Source organism: Physcomitrium patens, chromosome 12 (genome assembly GCF_059467195.1).
Source record: "Physcomitrium patens ecotype Gransden chromosome 12, ASM5946719v1, whole genome shotgun sequence".
NCBI lineage: Eukaryota > Viridiplantae > Streptophyta > Bryopsida > Funariales > Funariaceae > Physcomitrium > Physcomitrium patens.
This window is the reverse complement of record NC_143421.1, coordinates 6,594,726-6,615,973: the sequence shown is the minus strand read 5'-3', so window position 1 is coordinate 6,615,973 and position 21,248 is coordinate 6,594,726. Positions and strand designations below refer to the sequence as shown.

Below are 21,248 nucleotides of genomic sequence, written 5' to 3'. Positions count from 1 at the left end.
ACGTTTTTGAGAAAAAGAATGCAGATATTCTTCCTGAGCATCGCCCATACGATTGTTCAATCGATCTCAAGGAAGGAACTCAGCCACCATTTGGACCAATTTACAGTTTATCGCAAGATGAGTTGGCTGAACTCAAGACATATATTGACGAGAATTTAGCGAAGAATTTCATACGCCATTCAAAATCTCCAGCAGGAGCTCCAATTTTATTCGTAAAGAAAAAAGATGGATCTTTACGAATGTGTGTTGACTATCGAGGACTCAACAAGATCACAATCAAGAATAGGTATCCATTACCTTTGATATCAGGACTCCTTGACCAGTTAAATCAAGCTAAGATCTATACAAAAATAGATCTAAGAGGAGCATATAATCTAGTACGGATCAAAGAAGGAGATGAATGGAAGACTGCGTTTCGAACCAGGTACGGGCATTTTGAATATAATGTCATGCCTTTTGGACTCACGAATGCACCAGCTGCTTTTCAACATCTCATGAATGATGTATTTCGTGAATTCTTAGACAATTTTGTCATCTGCTACCTAGACGATATCCTGATTTATTCTAAGAATGTTGAAGAACATGAAATACATGTTCGTCAAGTATTACAAAAACTCAGAGATGCAGGATTGTACGCCAAGATGGAAAAGTGTGTATTTCACACTACTTAAGTTGACTTTTTAGGATACATCATTTCAAATGATGGTCTTATGATGGATTCTAAGAAAGTCCAAACAATCATGGATTGGAAGATTCCAAAGACTGTGAGAGATGTCCAATGTTTCTTGGGATTTGCCAATTACTATCGGATCTTCATCAAAGACTTCTCACGAGTTGCAGCTCCACTTACACGCTTGACTAATAAAGATAAATTCCAATGGAATCAAGAAGCGGAAGCAGCATTTGAAGCCTTGAAGACATCGTTTGTCTCTGCACCAGTCTTATATCGTGTTGACTTTTCCAAGGCATTTTTTATGGAAACAGATGCATCGGATTTTGCCTTGGGTGCAGTTTTATCACAAATGGGAACAGATGACAAACTTCATCCGATAGCTTTTCATTCAAGAAAATTCTCAGCAGCCGAGATCAATTATGAGATCCACGATAAAGAACTTCTTGCAATCGTGGATTCCTTTCAAGAATGGCGTCATTATCTAGAAGGTGCTTCTAGTCCAGTCACTGTGTATACAGATCACAAGAACCTCGAGTATTTCATGTCAGCACGCGTGTTGAATCGTCGTCAAGCTCGTTGGAGTATGTCTTTGTCAAGATTCGAGTTCATTATCACTTATCGGCCAGGAAAACAACAAGGTTTGTCCGATGCCCTGTCTAGACGTTCTTATTTTGCACCAAAAGAAGGAGATGCAGCTTTTGAGCAACAAAGAACGGTCCTCTTGAAACCGGAGCAATTTCATCTCCGAGCAGTGAAATCAACATTGACTGTTGATTCAACTTTTCTCAAGCAAATCCAGTCCAGTATGTCCTCAGACCCTCTTGTTCATGATATCGAGAATAATTCTTCCAAGTCTCATGATTCTTCTAAGTTCGAGTTCAAGAATAATCTATTATATTTTGAAGGACGCCTATATGTTCCAGAAGGAAAAGCACGTTTGCGTGTTCTTCAAGCACGTCATGACTTTCCAGCAGCAGGGCACTTTGGATATAATAAGACTTTGGAACTCATATCAAGAGATTTTTGGTGGCCACAAATGTGGAAGTCAGTCAAAGACTTTGTACAATCATGTGATATTTGTTCAAGATCAAAAATTCCTCGACATCGACCTTACGGACTTCTTCAGCCATTACCTATACCAGAACAACCATGGTCTTCTGTTTCTATGGATTTCATCACAGATCTTCCAAGCTCAAGATCTTATGATTCTATATTTGTGATAGTAGATCGTTTCACCAAGATGGCACATTTTATGCCATGTACAAAATCTATCACAGGTGAAGAAACAGCTAAGCTTTTCATTGATAATATCTATCGCTATCATGGATTACCTAAAGATATCATATCGGATAGGGGAACTCAATTTGTATCGAGATTTTGGAGGACTCTTTTCAAGATTTTAAAAGTGGACATAAAGCTATCTTCAGCTTTCCATCCTCAAACTGATGGACAAACAGAGCGCGTAAACCAAGTCTTGGAACAGTATTTAAGGTGTACCATCAACTACCAACAAGATGATTGGACAAACCTTCTGCCATTGGCAGAGTTTGCTTATAATAATACGGTACATTCCTCCACGCAACAAACACCTTTCTTTGCCAATTATGGCTATCATCCACGACTTGATACTTTTGATTTTTCAAAAGTTGATAATCCTGCAGCAGAAGATATGGCAAATCGGTTGTCAGAGTTACATGCAATAATGAAGGTGCAGTTGAAGAAAGCTCAAGAACGACAAAAGATAAATGCAGATGTATATCGTAAAGAGCAACCACAACTCAACGTGGGTGATAAGGTATGGCTACTTCGTCGCAATATCAAGACCACTCGACCTTGTGACAAATTGGACTATCGTAGGCTTGGCCCCTTTTCTGTTTTTGAACAGATCAACCCAGTTGCATATCGGTTACATCTACCGGAGTCAATGAAGATCCATCCTGTATTCCACGTGTCTCTTCTTGAACCATATAAGATAGTGGATATACAAGGAAGAAGACAAATGCCACCGCCTCCTACAGAAGTAGATAATAATGAAGAATTTGAGGTGGAAGAGATATTAGACTCAAGGCGGCGCCGAAATAAGCTGGAATATCTTGTTCATTGGTGCGGATATGATATTAGTGAGTGCACATGGGAGCCATCCAGGAATCTAGCAAATGCATCAGCTAAAGTCAAAGTTTTTCATCAACGACATCCATCAAAACCAAGATGAAAACCTCTCTTATAAAAGAGACAAGATTGAGGCAAGATAACATTCAATTTCCTATCCTTGTTTGTAACTTCTTTGTATTTTGTGACGCTAATTAGATGGAGAGCCAACAACCAGTGGATTCAACTCAAGAACCTTCGTTTGCTGACTTACCGGATGAGACATTGCGATTGTCACAACCTTCAAGACGACGCAACCGAAATGAAGACCCTCAAGAACGACATGTTCTTCCTCGAATAGATGGTGAGATACAACGCGTTTGGTATCACGACCTTGGAAGAGATTCTCGATGTTTGGTGATATTATTGGAGATAGGAACGACTCCTGATGGTCTTTCAAATGTATTATTTGAAGGAAGTTATGAAGGCCTCAACAGTGATCAAATAACAGGGTGGTCTTCTCGCCCTGAAATGGGACACTATCGATGGCTAAGAGGACCCATCAACTATCTTCGAAGAGAACAAAGATCAGAGTATGTAGCAAATACAATTCGCCGCATATTAGATTTTCTCAATATATAATCACTGCTCCTCGTGGAACTCGTCCCTAGAAGGGGGGGTAATGTCACGGACATACATATAATTACCTATATGAATAGATAAAAGTATGTAAAAGTAGGTTAATTGTGTAATATCTTCTAGAGAAGCTTCTTAGAAGCTTCATAGACGCTGCTTTGACTTTATAGGAGTCTATAGTTGACTTTTAGGTTAGAAACTTGGTCAACAAGTTAGCCATGTGCCACGCATGTTGGAAGCTTAAAGAACAAGCTAACTACGTGGTCCATCCATAGAAAACTTGCCTTGCAAGCAAAGGCATGTGGCCTAGAAAGTCAACATATATTGGAGGTCTTATAGAACATCGCCATGTGGCTTCTAGTTAGATAGTATATATAGAGGCAAGAGTGAAGCCCTCTTCACTCTTGTCAACTCCTTTCTTGCTTCTAGTCTAGTTTCAAGGGTCTCTAGTTTTCTTGTATTTTGGCAATAGCCATTCCAGTTTCTTTCTTAATATACATATTTCTATTTTGTCCTATTTCTTTTTGAGAAAAGTCTCACTTACTCTTTAGCTTTCATCGAGTTCTTGTCCTTGACAAGTTGAGACTCTTGAATCTAACAAGATTAAGACTTTGTGATTTTTTGATTCTAAACAAACAACTATTATAAAACAAAATATGATTTTTTAGGAGAAAATATGACCTTAAGTACATATTATACAAGATTTTGGTTATAGGGTCCTTATTATACATAGACAAACTTATTTTATAACATTTTTTTTTTTGAAAACCACACTCTTTATTTTGTTGTTGCATCATTTTTTTGGATGATGTTGAATAATATGCATTGATATTTTAAAATATAAGCACAATCTTTCTTAATAATATTAAATCTTTTCTTATATAATAAGAACTTTAAAATATAGTGCATTAATTTACATGTCTCTCATCTTTGAATGTATATATTAAAAAGATATTAATATTATCATTTATTTATTAAGATGTTGAGGTTCACTTGTGTAGCTTTCAAATCAAAATTTAGAAAGCCAACTATCATATTTTATAGTACAATCAATTGCTTGACTTATTTTTTTAAGATTATGTAGCTTCAATATTAATTTTTTTTTACCTTGTACTACAATCTTTACATAAATAGATTAATTGGTGGAACATCAATCCATATACTAAGAACAAAAAATATATTAATAAGAGTAAAAAAGGTTTCACTCTTGCATCTATATATATCATCTAACTATAGAGGTATAAGAAGACATTCTATAGATCATTGAACATATATTTAATTTGCAAGGTAAGTTTTCAATATGTGTGCCACATAATCAATTTGTACCATAAGAGGCTATCATGTCTGATATGTAATCAACTTGTAAAACAAGTGGTTAACATATGCAACATGTGACCAATTTATTGTCAAATCCATGACTATAAAGTTTTTCTATAAAATAATATTAAATTGACCTAATTTTATATATTTTTATCTAAGTCTTTTTATCTTAGAAATTTTTAGTATCAACATATATGTCTATGACAAAAATAAATTCTTTGATGTTAAGAGATATATACTTAGGATCTTAAAAAAATTAGTGATAAAGATGATAATATTGTGGCTAAGTTTGGAGATCTCATATCCAAATAGCTTGCATTTTTTTTTGCTTTCCATGATAAAGACTGTTGTGACCAATGGATGTCTAAACATTACTTTGTTAGTGTTGTGATAAGACTTTGATAATTCCCTGCAACCAAAGTTGCTATTTTTATCTATTTGAAAAATCTTTTATATTCTACTATACATTTTGGCCAATTAATAAGTAAATAATAGATTCCAATAATATGATTGGTAGAAAGAAAATAATTCATAACTTGGCCTTTATAGTAGAGGCAAACAACCAATAGATGTTATAATATATAATGTTGACATAACATCACTTTATGGTAGTTTCATTGAAAACAAATTGTCAACGTGATGAGAATTTTCCTAAATATGAATAAAAATCTAATTTTTAATTTAAAAAATATTTTATTTTTTAATTTTTTTGTTAAAACATTTAGAAATTTACAAGATCTAAGCTATCAAAATAGTTGAAATATCATGAAATGAATTTAGTCCTTGCAAACACTACATGCAATGATTGGTTGACTTATTCTTTGGGACTTTGTACTATGACTGCCAAAAAGTCATATTTATTATTATTTTTTATTGATTTTTTATCCAATTTCAAGTGGAATTGTCCCAAGTCCACTTGACCAAACAGAAATAATTTGAAGAGGCCAAACTATGACATTCATAGTTACCACATATATCCTTTTTGAGTTACCAAGGTAAAAAAAACAAAAAACTAGTAAATTTTGAAGAAACACATTTGCTTTGAAAGTAAACTTACGAAAACTTTGCAAAGTTTAAGGCTGTTTTGAAAATCACTGAAAGAGCGTCAAGGAACTAGTGATTAATTTTCTTTCATGCTACCCGATACATGTTGAAAAATTGTCACCTTATTTTCCGATCCAACAGTTGTTGAACATCATCTAGACGCTGGAGATTGCAATTTCCTTAGATTACAACTGCTACGCAATTTGAACTGTATTAGAGAGCAGATTTGAGGATTCCGACTTGGTACCACTTATAAGACCAGCTTTAGTAAATGCGGGCATGTCACGATGAGATATATTCCACATTGGCTTTGTTTGCAAAGGGTTTGCGCCTGGAAATAGCATAAGAAAGATTTAATGCATGAAAGTTTAAGAAAGACTCCAGCTTCAGAGTCGGAAGCATTAGTGAGTGGATACTACGCAGACATAGATATATAACAAAGCAGCCAAAAATTGTAGTACCTGACCGTCGACGTTCTCTCTCTTTCTCCTCTTTAATTTTCTCTTTGATATGGTCTACGTTGATGACTACCTGCATCATGTGCAAGATGATCGTCTTTCTCTTCGTCAGATATTAATCCCTCAACCTATTGTAGAGTTGATGCGAACCTACTATACAGGTTGGATTTCAATAGCAAAAGGAAGTGGCCACCTGTTGAGCAAAATGAATGAACTGCTCTTTTGTCTCCTCATGTTTGGTTTTCTGCAGGTACTTTTGCCTGTACCATAGCACAGTATCCAAGTGTGTCTTCTTGTATGATAATGCTAGTTCTAAAGCTCTGCAAAAAGTAGCCATCAGGTATCTATTATTCGGCGCTCACTCGATGTCTTTCGTAAAAAAGATTCTTGAGAGTGTGAAGAAAAATACATGCTGAGAACTTCAGGTGACAAACACAGATACATTCTCGGTATACTCCCAATTGGACCCACCAACCATTGTAATTCACTTGTGTCGCTTAGACACAGGACACTGCTTCTCAAGATTTCTGGCAAGAAGTGAAGAAAACGGCATGTTCCACCTAGATGAAGGTAGTCCTACATTCATGAACTAGCATACTGAAGAATATGGATGAACATGGATAAAATGTCATGTAGATGATGTTCCCCAGCACTAGCCTTCATACTGTAGCGAGACCTTCTGATTTACAGGACAACAACTGAAATATTTTCCAGTTCATGTTTCCAATTTGAGATGTACCTATCCCAGTTGAAAAGTCGAATATTGAGACTAATGGCCCGATAAGTGAGGCCCGCTTGGAGGAGTATCGATTCGGCCTCCTCCGAACGCCTCCGAAACAGCATCAGCTCGGCTTGTCGAGCTTCTTCACAGGGAAGATCTTTCATGTAAATTATGTAATGAACTTTATCAACCTGCACCCGATGTCCGGAATCCTTGCGAGAATCAGTAGTTGTTATTAAATGTAAAAAGAATTTGGTAACTGGTCAGTGTGGCCACCTAAGGTCATCCGTTGCTAAAAATTCTCCATCTCATGGGCATGTTTGCATCTCACAGATCCAAAAATAGACTTCTGGAGCATTAGCCCTGGTGATGGTGGTCTGAAGATAACACGAGACATCATTGCTGGTAAAAGGAACAAACAACGAATGTAGCTTGTCCATTGTCCATGCAGAATTGTGAAGCGTCTGGTTAAACTTGCAATATTCTTGTTACGAAGCTGAAAGAAAACCACATGCTTTTAGGCTACCACTTATGCACCTCATCAAGTGCAGCATATGCCATCTCCGCCACACTCAACTCTTTGGCTGCCATAGATGCGCCAGCTAGACATGCCCACAGAAGATTGTCCTGCGACCAGATTCAGGACATGATAAATGAGTAAACATACTCAACAAGGCGTGTACTGATCTTGCATACATTAATCCAAGGTCTGCAAGTTAAATGAAAGCGACTACTTTAGTAAAAACTACTCTTGCTTGCCTTAACATGGCGGCACAATCGTAGCGCTTGGTCCCACTGCTTGGCATTAACATGTTCAAAGAGAAGAAAAGGGTGCGGAGAAACATTTGTAGATATGGATGCACCATCTGCGCGTTGAACCGTACATTGAGGCCCATAGAAACTTAGAAACCTCGCGTTCTTCCCAATATTGCTGCAAGAAACGAGCATTGCAACCGCACCGAATTTCTGAAATGAACTAGGTCTTTAAGAAAGGTTCCGATACTGGTTTCTACTTCAATGGTAGTAATTTTAGTCAACGCTTATCAATCTTCCTTGAAAATAAAACGCTTCAATCATTATGCTGCCTTTTTAAATTTCAGCAATTAGGAGTATAATCTTTACACATTCACTTGACAAAAAAGATAAGACTGCAGGATATGTACGAAAGCAGGCACAATGATGCACTAAGCATAACGATACTTACCAATCTTTTGTGAGCTTTACATACTGAAGAAGATCCTTGTCTACAGTTGGAGCGTGCGGATAGTACCACACCACCAATCTTCGGTCAGCTACAGCTACCAATATGTCAGCAACCTCGTTCCACATGATGCTTTCTACCATGGAGGCTAATTTAAATAACGCAAGTCTCTGCACACTAACACACCGTGTTCTAAATGTGTAAGTCAAACCTCCACACACGAGAACCAACGTCATGGTAACTTCTCAATTTCTGCCACATCCGTGATCTTCTGGAAACAGAATAGGTTCTCTTGACCTACAGAAGTTTCATCTAAACATATAATACCTTGTTTCCAAATAATTAGAAGTCTTTGAGAGTCACTGGAAATAGGTAAACGTAAAGCGAAAGCGTTTGATTAAACCAAATAGTCATGAAGGAAACACCTCTTCAACTTGTGGGGTAATCTAATACTATAATAGAAAGGAGGAGGCCAAACCATTGCCACCTGCTGGTAAAGTCCGAAATAGTACATCGTTCGTGTAGAAAGAGAAATCTTTCAACATCTTTTCACGGAAAGGTGCGCATAAAAGTTAAAGGAAATGAATTGTTTTTGATTAACTCTTACGTTGATGGAAGAGATGAAGAGGTCACGGTTGGAATCAATCAACACAAGCTTTTGATCTGCAAGGATGCCCAACTGATTTAACGCAATTTCAACCACATCCAGAGAATGGCGCATCACCTCTCCCACCAGCTTACCTGTGTTCACGTCTAGGAATCGTACAACTGCACCACCAGGGGTTAAAACAATCTACATGACGTAACTAAAAAAACAAATTCCGTAACACCGACCTTCAGATCTCATTTTAAACATTAACCTACGTATATGGTCAAAAAAGCAAATAAGGATCTCAAGCAGTGTACCTTTTTTATCATTGTGCTCGATAACTGCGAAAACGTTGTTAGAAAGGCTAACATTTCGTTGATTAAACGATTCCGTTCGTAAACCTGCCGTGTGCATGAACAAATTAGGCCTCAAAGAAAGCAGTTCCTCCGTGAAATCACAAACATGTATGGTTTTCTTTGTTGAGTACATGATTTGCGCAGAATATGCTTCACTGCAACAAATATCACGAATTGGATTGGGTGATCGGCACCTTGAAACTTGGGATTAGAGAGGTGCCGGCCCTCGTATGTGAACAGCTGCAATCCCATGAAGCAATCAATCAACAGGAAGTAGCGCCGACACTGCTTCACCAGGATGACACTGTCCTTGACATCAAGGATGTGTGGTGTGTTCCAGTTTGTGACTGAATATATACAGCACTGCGTACGTTACAAAATTTACAGGTTGAAGACAGATGTTGAAGGCGGAACATTGTTGAAAGTTTAATTAACACCAAACAATCCACACAAATTTCACCGAATCTTCACATACGTAAAATTTAAGTATACCTGTGAGGCAGTGGCCACTACGAGCTGCTGGAAACTAAGGCTCATCTTAATTACACGATCCCGAAAATCTAACTCCTTAATTGTGTCTTTTAATATATTCTGCACAAATCAGTTCATAATCTCATCTTGTTCTTTACACGTGACTGAATAAACAAGTGAGCTGAATACCACCTATTGCACAAGAGCGATGTTTCTAAATACTGGATGCTCCTTCGTTTTTAGAGCAATTTTTGCAAGAGGCCCAATAAGCATCTCAGTCCAACCTCTAGGTAGCTTTTTCTACAAAAGCGACAAGTAATATAACTGCTACTCTGGCATAATTACTACGACATGAATATAATATCAGCAATATCTCATCAACTAACAAATTCAACTTCATGATTCATTATTCCCAGTACTTGTAATATAACCTCCATCTATGTATGTCTAACTATGAACCGTCAGGAAGGTTACTAACACGTTCTAAAAAAAAAATTCCCAGCTGAAACATTATTTCACAGACCTGAATGCGTATGCGATTCTGATTTTCCAAAGTCGCAATTATTCCGGTCCATTCGATTGTCCTACATCCAGGAGCCATGAAACTTTCCATAAATTTTTGAGATTATCTTTGGAATGTAGTCAACTAGATCACTACTTATGCCATATCTGCAATCAAAGTATCAATACGGCGAGATTTGCAAGTTACTTTTGTGTCGTTTCATATATAGACCAAATCAGACTGCTTCGGGCGAATAGCAGAACATAGAACTGATATAATGTGATCGTACTTGTCAACAAGCTGCCCAAAAACTACGGTGCCATTTCCACCAGCACCAGCGAGTTGAGTCCCATCGAGACTCCATGCCACACTGAGAAGACTGCCTGTGTTAAGCTTCTCTTTTCCGTGCGGCCACTGTAGATAACGACCAGAAACCCAAGTGGAATTAGCAGAGAAAACCAATAATCTGAGGAATGAATCACCTAAGAATTTAGAGATACAGTTTTATTGTTAAAATGTAACTCTTTCAGGCGGAGATAGACTTAAACAATGACACTTAACAGTCGGAAACTGTATGTTCACCATACCATCGCATCAAGGCGCCAGAGAAACAGGCTACCTCAAATATAGAGATAATAATTCTTGTTTATAAATCCCACAGAGTTTCTGCACAGAAAGAAAGGAATATTGACGTGGTGGTTTAGTAACTCTGTACCCCTGCTAGATCACATAATGTGACGGAGTTGAAGGACCCAACAGCAAAGACGTCGCCTGAAGGGCACCACGCCAAAGATGTAATGCTGTAATCAGCTTTGGAGCTTTGATACAGCAGCCTACCACAGCAGTCCCATACCTGCCACCAATGGTTATTTTGACAGAATGTACATAATCCCAAGACCTGATTGATGAGAAATTAAAGAACATAGCTATGTCAATTTAACAAAATCTTTTCACTAAGCACCTTGTAGCGGCAATCCTCTCCAGCAGAGATGATGGAATTGTTGATGGGATTCCAGTCCACTTTCAAAACAAGCCCTTCGTGTCCCTCCCAGTGCAGAAGCTTGGAAGAAGACTGCATATCCCATCATTTTACTCTTTGATTGGCATAATATGTCATGCATCAACTTCCATCTTTCTTGTCAACATTTCGTTCAATATTCGTACATGGATCGTGGTCTACGTTGTCGCTTAAAGATGAACACAGTTAAATTAGCAGTCTCGTTATAAACCCTATGGTTTTGTGAACCAGACGAGATACCAGAGCCATATGCAACATAGCTGGGCTTTGTTGCAAGCAGGCCGTTAAAGCCCAGCCATATGCCATGACAATGACCCCACACAAGTGAGATAAGCGAATTCTGGGAAGAGATGACGGTAGCACCTGTATGGGTTTAATGAACAAGTTGGAGCCACTTGAGAAAACCACTTGGTCCGACTCTGGTCCCCAAGCAACTGCATATACTGCATGCCCTGCAGTCATGTTGAATCCATGCAACATTATTAAACACAAGTTAAAACTGCGTTCCAGCGATAACTGCCAAAGACCAGGAAGATCTCAGATATGATAACCTTAAATTCTCCTCTTAGTCTACTTTCAAATTATTATCAATTTTGATTTTACATACCGTTCTGGGCCAGAGTTGATCGGTGCATTCCACTCCTTGACCATATCTTCACAAGTCCATCCTCACCCCCGGTTGCAAGAGCAGTTCCTATGAGCACCATAGCCGAAGCTATGTCATAAGAAACTACAAACATAGGGATTGAAAGCTGCACAAAATATGTAAGCATTCATCGTACAATCTCAACGGACCACACATTTCATTTTCGGAGGATTTGAAACTAATGACACAAAGCAGCATCGTGGACTCTATCTCAGAGACGCAGATTTTAATTAAAAAGAGGTAAAACCTAGAAAAAGATTAAAACCTTCAAAATTCCATCGGATAGAGATGACCGCACCCTCGTGAGCCTCAACACGCTTTTCTTCCCGCCCTCCTCTGCTCATGATATAGAACGCTCCTAAAAGAGCATTTCATAAGAGTACGTAAATTTAACTCTACCTATAATTTTATTCTTTCAAATTGATCATGGTCAAGCAAGTGGCGGTTTAACTGAATAGCCAATCGTCCAGGCAGGAGCAATGTGCATGATGCATCCGTCTCCCATGCTTTTAATGCAACTAATTACTGAAGAGTAATGTTAGATGTAATCTACATGAAACAGCGAGCTTCATCATTCATATCATAAGTATCCATGCGTGACACAGGTTTATTTTTTCCGAATTGTTTGAGCTTATTGCAGCTATGGTAGCAATTTTAATATCGGATATTTACCGTCAGTGCAAGCTGCAACAAAAACATCTGTGCCTGCTCCACTCCGTTGTCGTTGAGACATGGATGGAAACCAATGAATATCAGTCAAACAGGCTTCTAATGTGCACACCTGAACCATAAGATTGCATGCTTTCAGTTAATAGATTTTGAAAATCAAAATTTATGGGGACCGAGGGGAAACAAGATCTAACTGCAGACGTGTCAGTTGTTAACATGATCCACTGAAAATCTTGCTTTGGAACATAATAACAATGTCACAAAAAAAAAAGCGTACAGCTGCGAGGTCATCTTTGGCAACATCTCAATTGCCCCGAACATCTTCAAATAATTATTGTGTGGTATTCATACAGGGTTTAGGCCAACTCAACACGCAAATAGACAAGAGGAATGCACCTAAAATTTAACAGTATCTATCCAACGCTTACTAGGATTGGATTTACAATGACTAGCATTCTCAAATCTCAGGCCTGCCGTATCAATCAAGCAGTTGTACACCTTATACCTTGCTGAGAGGTTCGCCACCACGATTCCATCGCCATATTGTATGATCGTCACTGCATGTGTAGAGCTCGTTGCAGAGATTCCATCCCACCGCAGACACAAGATCTTCATCTAATCGTTTAAAATCAAGGTTTAACTCCGACAGTAATATACTACGCCATCGAACGCGAAAATATAACACAGCAGAGGGCAATACTAATATGTGTCTGTAGTTTCAAAGCTTGTCAGCCTGTTGATGTACTGAAAGGATTGCAAGATTCCCTCAAAATAAAATCACGAAATTAACAGTAGCGATCCAATTACCATCCCTGAGATGCTTTGAAAAATTGCTGGCAAATTGGAAAGTGCATTGTGCACTAACACATCACAAGACCTCAAAACACGCGCTATACTTTAAAAAAAAAAAACTAAACTAAAACCACTGCGAATTAAAAATTCTTTTGCATTCTTCACCGCGCACTTAACTAAAAAGCACCATCTGAATCCGCAAGAAGTTTCAAAGGAAGAACATCTACCGGGGCTGAATCAGTAGAAGACCGACTTCCAGCATATCATGACGAATTCGCAATTGAAGTCACAAACATCCGCAGTAAGACCATAAGTAAATCAAAATCACAGAAGGTTTTGGAACGAGACAAAAAAGATACGAGGAGAATGAGGCGGCAAGTGCAGAGCGAGCCTCATCGTCAAAGCTCGCAACCTCACACTCTGTAGTCGATGAAAGAGCGACGAGAAATAAAATTCTCTCCGTAATTGAAAACGATCACCAGACTTGGCAAGAGCGCGGCAGCCAGAATCTCCAACACTGTGTGGATTGTCAAAACGGGAACCATCAAGAGCAACCTGCGTCAAGAGCAAGGGTCCATCAGCAACAATAGCGATGGCGGATGCGAGCGACGAGGCAAAACGGGTGGGCAAGAGCAGGAAACTGATTTGAAACGGGGAAGTTGCCATGAAGAAGGCGACGATGACGTGGAACAAGCTCACCTGGCGTAGAGGTAATACCTTCACAGTATGTAATGCAAATTTGTATGTGTGTATGTATGTTTGTATATGATTTTGGTTGAGTTTTTATTATTATTTTTAAATTCTAATTAATCGAAGAATTTTTTTTTTTTCTCAAAGTTTTTGTTCTCAAAGAGAGAAGATTACGGTTTTCTACATGTAAGTTTTTTGTTGGTTTAAATGAAGGTTAGAGAGTTTTTTAGTGGACATATTCTTATATCATGGTCTTATTTCTCTTACAGCAATTAATGTAGAATGTTCTTGTGAAGAGTTTATTAAATATGCTTGTTATTATTAAAGTTGAATTTAATAAAACAACTCATGTGGTGAAACTATTATATTTATTGGTTTTCTCAAAAGGTTTGTGAAGAATAATAAAATTTTGAGTCAAATTACAACTACAAAATTTAAAATATTTAATAGATTATAAGTCTTGTATATTTTAGTATGTAGTTATAATACAAATGATTAACAAGTCTATTTATTTATTAATTGTTAATATATATATATATATATATATTTTTATAAATATTTATATATATATAACAAAACATAATATATTAATCCAAATATACAAACCAACATATAGTTAAAAAAATAAAAAACTAAAGATTAAAAATATTAATAGTAGAATTAAATATGAATATTAAACATATAATATTAAAAAATATGAGAAATATTAAAAAAAAAGTCTAATAAATGTTGACATATAAAAAGTAGGCCCCAAAAAATAATTTCTAAAATAATATTTTTGATAGAATTTTGGAGTTAAATATAGAAGTATAACTATGAAAAGAGATTTGAGACAAGATATGTCACGGACATACATATAATTACCTATATGAATAGATAAAAGTATGTAAAAGTAGGTTAATTGTGTAATATCTTCTAGAGAAGCTTCTTAGAAGCTTCATAGACGCTGCTTTGACTTTATAGGAGTCTATAGTTGACTTTTAGGTTAGAAACTTGGTCAACAAGTTAGCCATGAGCCACGCATGTTGGAAGCTTAAAGAACAAGCTAACTACGTGGTCCATCCATAGAAAACTTGCCTTGCAAGCAAAGGCATGTGGCCTAGAAAGTCAACATATATTGGAGGTCTTATAGAACATCGCCACGTGGCTTCTAGTTAGATAGTATATATAGAGGCAAGAGTGAAGCCCTCTTCACTCTTGTCAACTCCTTTCTTGCTTCTAGTCTAGTTTCAAGGGTCTCTAGTTTTCTTGTATTTTGGCAATAGCCATTCCAGTTTCTTTCTTAATATACATATTTCTATTTTGTCCTATTTCTTTTTGAGAAAAGTCTCACTTACTCTTTAGCTTTCATCGAGTTCTTGTCCTTGACAGATTGACAAGAGTACACTTACAATATGAGAGCTTTGTCTTTTCTTGATTAAGAGTGGATTACCCCTTTTTCTTGATAAGACATAAGCGCATTAGAAGTTGCGGATTACCCTCTTTTAAACTGATATTGTTCTTAGTATTTTCTTTGTTATCAATTCCTCTCTTCTATTTGTTTTGAGCGTTATTAGACATCTTCTCTTTTCTAAGTGCTACTATGGCAGAGCTTGTTGAAATGAAGAGTGCAATGGCACAGATGCAAGAACAATTGAGGGAGTTAATGCTTGCGATGCATCAACTCAATTTACTACCACAAGGAGCAACAAGAATGGTAGGAAGTGAAGATATAGAGATGATTGGGGCTGCTTCAACATCTGCACCAAACCATGTCCCTTCTCCCAGAATGGAACACCCTTCGAGTGTTAGAGAACCGAGAGTGGCCTTGCCCGAGAAGTTTGATGGTACCAGATCCAAGTTTCGAGGATTCATCAATCAGGTCCAATTAGTGATTGAACTTCAACCCCAGAGCTATCCAACTCCAGAGTCACAAGTTAGATTCATTGGTACACTTCTTTCAGGTTCAGCATTGTCATGGTTTTCATCTTTTCTTGAACGACGAGATCCAATATTGGATAATCTGGAGGCTTTTTTGGCGGAGTTTCGATCCATGTTTGGAGAACATGATGCAATTCGTGTTGCAACCAACAAGGTCCGTATTTTGCGACAAGGCAATCGATCAGTAACATTATATGCTTCGCAATTTCGACAACTTGCAACTGATATCAAGTGGGATGATGCCGCACTTGTGAGTCAATTTCTCTACGGATTACAATATGAGGTAAAGAAATTGATGCTTAATTTACCTGATCCTCAAACATTGAGTCAAGCAATTGACTTTGCTGTGAAGTGCGACAATCGACTTTTTGAATTTCGATCCGAGAGTCGCACAAGTGGGCCTCAACGTTACTACAATTCAATGGCAACACCGATGTCTCCTCAACACATACCTTCAGAAGTAGAGGATATGCAAATTGATGCGGTACGTTTCAAACCTCTCACTGAGCAAGAAAAGTCTCGTCGTCGACAAGAAGGATTGTGCTTATATTGTGGAGAACCTAAGCACACTGCTCAACATTGTCCAAAGAAGCGACGTAACTACAAAATGAGGAGTACGGCTGTCAAAGAAGACAGTATGTCGGAAAACGAGTACGTCCAGCTACAATAGGGACCGTGCGGCTGGAATCTTGTACAACTTCTAATAAAGGTCCTATCCTCTCCTCAGAACCATCTCCTTGTTTTATAATAGATGTGCGTTTAGGACCTAATAATTACAAAGCCTCTACCTTGATAGATTCAGGAGCCTCAGCTTGTTTTTTAGATGAAGAATTTGCTAGATGTCATAGAATATCATTAATACAAAAAACTAAACCTGTACACGTAGAAGTCATAGATGGTCGTCCGTTGTCTTCTGGAGATGTAACTCACGAAATACTTCCTGTAGATGTAGTAATAAATGGTCATAGTAGTTGCGTAATTTTTAATATAATTAGATCTCCCTCTAATCCAGTAATTTTAGGCTTATCATGATTAGGAAAGTATAATCCTCGAATAGATTGGATTTCTCGTAAACTTGATTTTTCTCAGAGCATTAGTAACAGTTCTATTAACCAAGTAAAAAACCATGAGTCTAGTATAGTAAAACTCGCACCTATAGGTGCAAAAGCATTTATACACGCAGCAAAAGAAGGATCAACTTTTGCTATTTATGCTGCACCTATTTCTGAAAACGTAAAGACTTCAAGTGGCATTCCAAGTCAATATCAGGATTATCAAGACGTTTTTGAGAAAAAGAATGCAGATATTCTTCCTGAGCATCGCCCATACGATTGTTCAATCGATCTCAAGGAAGGAACTCAGCCACCATTTGGACCAATTTACAGTTTATCGCAAGATGAGTTGGCTGAACTCAAGACATATATTGACGAGAATTTAGCGAAGAATTTCATACGCCATTCAAAATCTCCAGCAGGAGCTCCAATTTTATTCGTAAAGAAAAAAGATGGATCTTTACGAATGTGTGTTGACTATCGAGGACTCAACAAGATCACAATCAAGAATAGGTATCCATTACCTTTGATATGAGGACTCCTTGACCAGTTAAATCAAGCTAAGATCTATACAAAAATAGATCTAAGAGGAGCATATAATCTAGTACGGATCAAAGAAGGAGATGAATGGAAGACTGCGTTTCGAACCAGGTACGGGCATTTTGAATATAATGTCATGCCTTTTGGACTCACGAATGCACCAGCTGCTTTTCAACATCTCATGAATGATGTATTTCGTGAATTCTTAGACAATTTTGTCATCTGCTACCTAGACGATATCCTGATTTATTCTAAGAATGTTGAAGAACATGAAATACATGTTCGTCAAGTATTACAAAAACTCAGAGATGCAGGATTGTACGCCAAGATGGAAAAGTGTGTATTTCACACTACTTAAGTTGACTTTTTAGGATACATCATTTCAAATGATGGTCTTATGATGGATTCTAAGAAAGTCCAAACAATCATGGATTGGAAGATTCCAAAGACTGTGAGAGATGTCCAATGTTTCTTGGGATTTGCCAATTACTATCGGATCTTCATCAAAGACTTCTCACGAGTTGCAGCTCCACTTACACGCTTGACTAATAAAGATAAATTCCAATGGAATCAAGAAGCGGAAGCAGCATTTGAAGCCTTGAAGACATCGTTTGTCTCTGCACCAGTCTTATATCGTGTTGACTTTTCCAAGGCATTTTTTATGGAAACAGATGCATCGGATTTTGCCTTGGGTGCAGTTTTATCACAAATGGGAACAGATGACAAACTTCATCCGATAGCTTTTCATTCAAGAAAATTCTCAGCAGCCGAGATCAATTATGAGATCCACGATAAAGAACTTCTTGCAATCGTGGATTCCTTTCAAGAATGGCGTCATTATCTAGAAGGTGCTTCTAGTCCAGTCACTGTGTATACAGATCACAAGAACCTCGAGTATTTCATGTCAGCACGCGTGTTGAATCGTCGTCAAGCTCGTTGGAGTATGTCTTTGTCAAGATTCGAGTTCATTATCACTTATCGGCCAGGAAAACAACAAGGTTTGTCCGATGCCCTGTCTAGACGTTCTTATTTTGCACCAAAAGAAGGAGATGCAGCTTTTGAGCAACAAAGAACGGTCCTCTTGAAACCGGAGCAATTTCATCTCCGAGCAGTGAAATCAACATTGACTGTTGATTCAACTTTTCTCAAGCAAATCCAGTCCAGTATGTCCTCAGACCCTCTTGTTCATGATATCGAGAATAATTCTTCCAAGTCTCATGATTCTTCTAAGTTCGAGTTCAAGAATAATCTATTATATTTTGAAGGACGCCTATATGTTCCAGAAGGAAAAGCACGTTTGCGTGTTCTTCAAGCACGTCATGACTTTCCAGCAGCATGGCACTTTGGATATAATAAGACTTTGGAACTCATATCAAGAGATTTTTGGTGGCCACAAATGTGGAAGTCAGTCAAAGACTTTGTACAATCATGTGATATTTGTTCAAGATCAAAAATTCCTCGACATCGACCTTACGGACTTCTTCAGCCATTACCTATACCAGAACAACCATGGTCTTCTGTTTCTATGGATTTCATCACAGATCTTCCAAGCTCAAGATCTTATGATTCTATATTTGTGATAGTAGATCGTTTCACCAAGATGGCACATTTTATGCCATGTACAAAATCTATCACAGGTGAAGAAACAGCTAAGCTTTTCATTGATAATATCTATCGCTATCATGGATTACCTAAAGATATCATATCGGATAGGGGAACTCAATTTGTATCGAGATTTTGGAGGACTCTTTTCAAGATTTTAAAAGTGGACATAAAGCTATCTTCAGCTTTCCATCCTCAAACTGATGGACAAACAGAGCGCGTAAACCAAGTCTTGGAACAGTATTTAAGGTGTACCATCAACTACCAACAAGATGATTGGACAAACCTTCTGCCATTGGCAGAGTTTGCTTATAATAATACGGTACATTCCTCCACGCAACAAACACCTTTCTTTGCCAATTATGGCTATCATCCACGACTTGATACTTTTGATTTTTCAAAAGTTGATAATCCTGCAGCAGAAGATATGGCAAATCGGTTGTCAGAGTTACATGCAATAATGAAGGTGCAGTTGAAGAAAGCTCAAGAACGACAAAAGATAAATGCAGATGTATATCGTAAAGAGCAACCACAACTCAACGTGGGTGATAAGGTATGGCTACTTCGTCGCAATATCAAGACCACTCGACCTTGTGACAAATTGGACTATCGTAGGCTTGGCCCCTTTTCTGTTTTTGAACAGATCAACCCAGTTGCATATCGGTTACATCTACCGGAGTCAATGAAGATCCATCCTGTATTCCACGTGTCTCTTCTTGAACCATATAAGATAGTGGATATACAAGGAAGAAGACAAATGCCACCGCCTCCTACAGAAGTAGATAATAATGAAGAATTTGAGGTGGAAGAGATATTAGACTCAAGGCGGCGCCGAAATAAGCTGGAATATCTTGTTCATTGGTGCGGATATGATATTAGTGAGTGCACATGGGAGCCATCCAGGAATCTAGCAAATGCATCAGCTAAAGTCAAAGTTTTTCATCAACGACATCCATCAAAACCAAGATGAAAACCTCTCTTATAAAAGAGACAAGATTGAGGCAAGATAACATTCAATTTCCTATCCTTGTTTGTAACTTCTTTGCATTTTGTGACGCTAATTAGATGGAGAGCCAACAACCAGCGGATTCAACTCAAGAACCTTCGTTTGCTGACTTACCGGATGAGACATTGCGATTGTCACAACCTTCAAGACGACGCAACCGAAATGAAGACCCTCAAGAACGACATGTTCTTCCTCGAATAGATGGTGAGATACAACGCGTTTGGTATCACGACCTTGGAAGAGATTCTCGATGTTTGGTGATATTATTGGAGATAGGAACGACTCCTGATGGTCTTTCAAATGTATTATTTGAAGGAAGTTATGAAGGCCTCAACAGTGATCAAATAACAGGGTGGTCTTCTCGCCCTGGAATGGGACACTATCGATGGCTAAGAGGACCCATCAACTATCTTCGAGGAGAACAAAGATCAGAATATGTAGCAAATACAATTCGCCGCATATTAGATTTTCTCAATATATAATCACCGCTCCTCGTGGAACTCGTCCCTAGAAGGGGGGGTAATGTCACGGACATACATATAATTACCTATATGAATAGATAAAAGTATGTAAAAGTAGGTTAACTGTGTAATATCTTCTAGAGAAGCTTCTTAGAAGCTTCATAGACGCTGCTTTGACTTTATAGGAGTCTATAGTTGACTTTTAGGTTAGAAACTTGGTCAACAAGTTAGCCATGTGCCACGCATGTTGGAAGCTTAAAGAACAAGCTAACTACGTGGTCCATCCATAGAAAACTTGCCTTGCAAGCAAAGGCATGTGGCCTAGAAAGTCAACATATATTGGAGGTCTTATAGAACATCGCCATGTGGCTTCTAGTTAGATAGTATATATAGAGGCAAGAGTGAAGCCCTCTTCACTCTTGTCAACTCCTTTCTTGCTTCTAGTCTAGTTTCAAGGGTCTCTAGTTTTCTTGTATTTTGGCAATAGCCATTCCAGTTTCTTTCTTAATATACATATTTCTATTTTGTCCTATTTCTTTTTGAGAAAAGTCTCACTTACTCTTTAGCTTTCATCGAGTTCTTGTCCTTGACAAGATACTTTGATGCATGCCTTATTTTGTTAATTAACTATCCACCCTATTATTGCTAATATAAAATATTTAGTTATAATACAAATGCTTAGTTTTTTCTTTACATACACAAGTGCATTATATAAATGGTTATTGTTATATTTGCATATTGTGAATGCTAAACTTGTTGTCAATTTTGTTATGTGCCACCTCCATAAGTAGTC

General features: G+C 37.7%; 1 protein-coding gene across 1 annotated transcript; it reads right to left on the bottom strand.

The window, feature by feature from the left end:
• Positions 1-5,737: 5,737 nt before the first annotated feature.
• Positions 5,738-13,850, bottom strand: LOC149988022 (uncharacterized). Its single transcript, XM_090254493.1, has 21 exons — positions 13,544-13,850; positions 12,898-13,007; positions 12,396-12,504; positions 11,989-12,059; positions 11,685-11,829; positions 11,441-11,529; positions 11,021-11,131; positions 10,775-10,912; positions 10,349-10,473; positions 10,081-10,141; positions 9,579-9,677; positions 9,281-9,449; positions 9,048-9,131; positions 8,749-8,909; positions 8,145-8,311; positions 7,700-7,871; positions 7,478-7,567; positions 6,959-7,131; positions 6,413-6,539; positions 6,223-6,292; positions 5,738-6,092 (listed from the first exon to the last, which is right to left on the bottom strand). The coding sequence occupies exons 1-21, from the start codon at positions 13,848-13,850 to the stop codon at positions 5,956-5,958; spliced, it is 2,715 nt and encodes a 904-aa protein (XP_090110619.1). The 3' UTR covers positions 5,738-5,955.
• Positions 13,851-21,248: the final 7,398 nt, after the last annotated feature.

Coding starts and splice junctions, on each gene's coding strand:
- LOC149988022 (XM_090254493.1), bottom strand. CDS start 13,850: ATGGCAACTTCCCCGTTTCAAATCAGTTTCCTGCTCTTGCCCACCCGT. Junction 9,678..10,080: donor AGAATCGCATACGCATTCAG/GTCTGTGAAATA, acceptor TGATTTGTGCAG/AATATATTAAAAGACACAAT. Junction 7,872..8,144: donor GTAAAGCTCACAAAAGATTG/GTAAGTATCGTT, acceptor CGTTTCTTGCAG/CAATATTGGGAAGAACGCGA.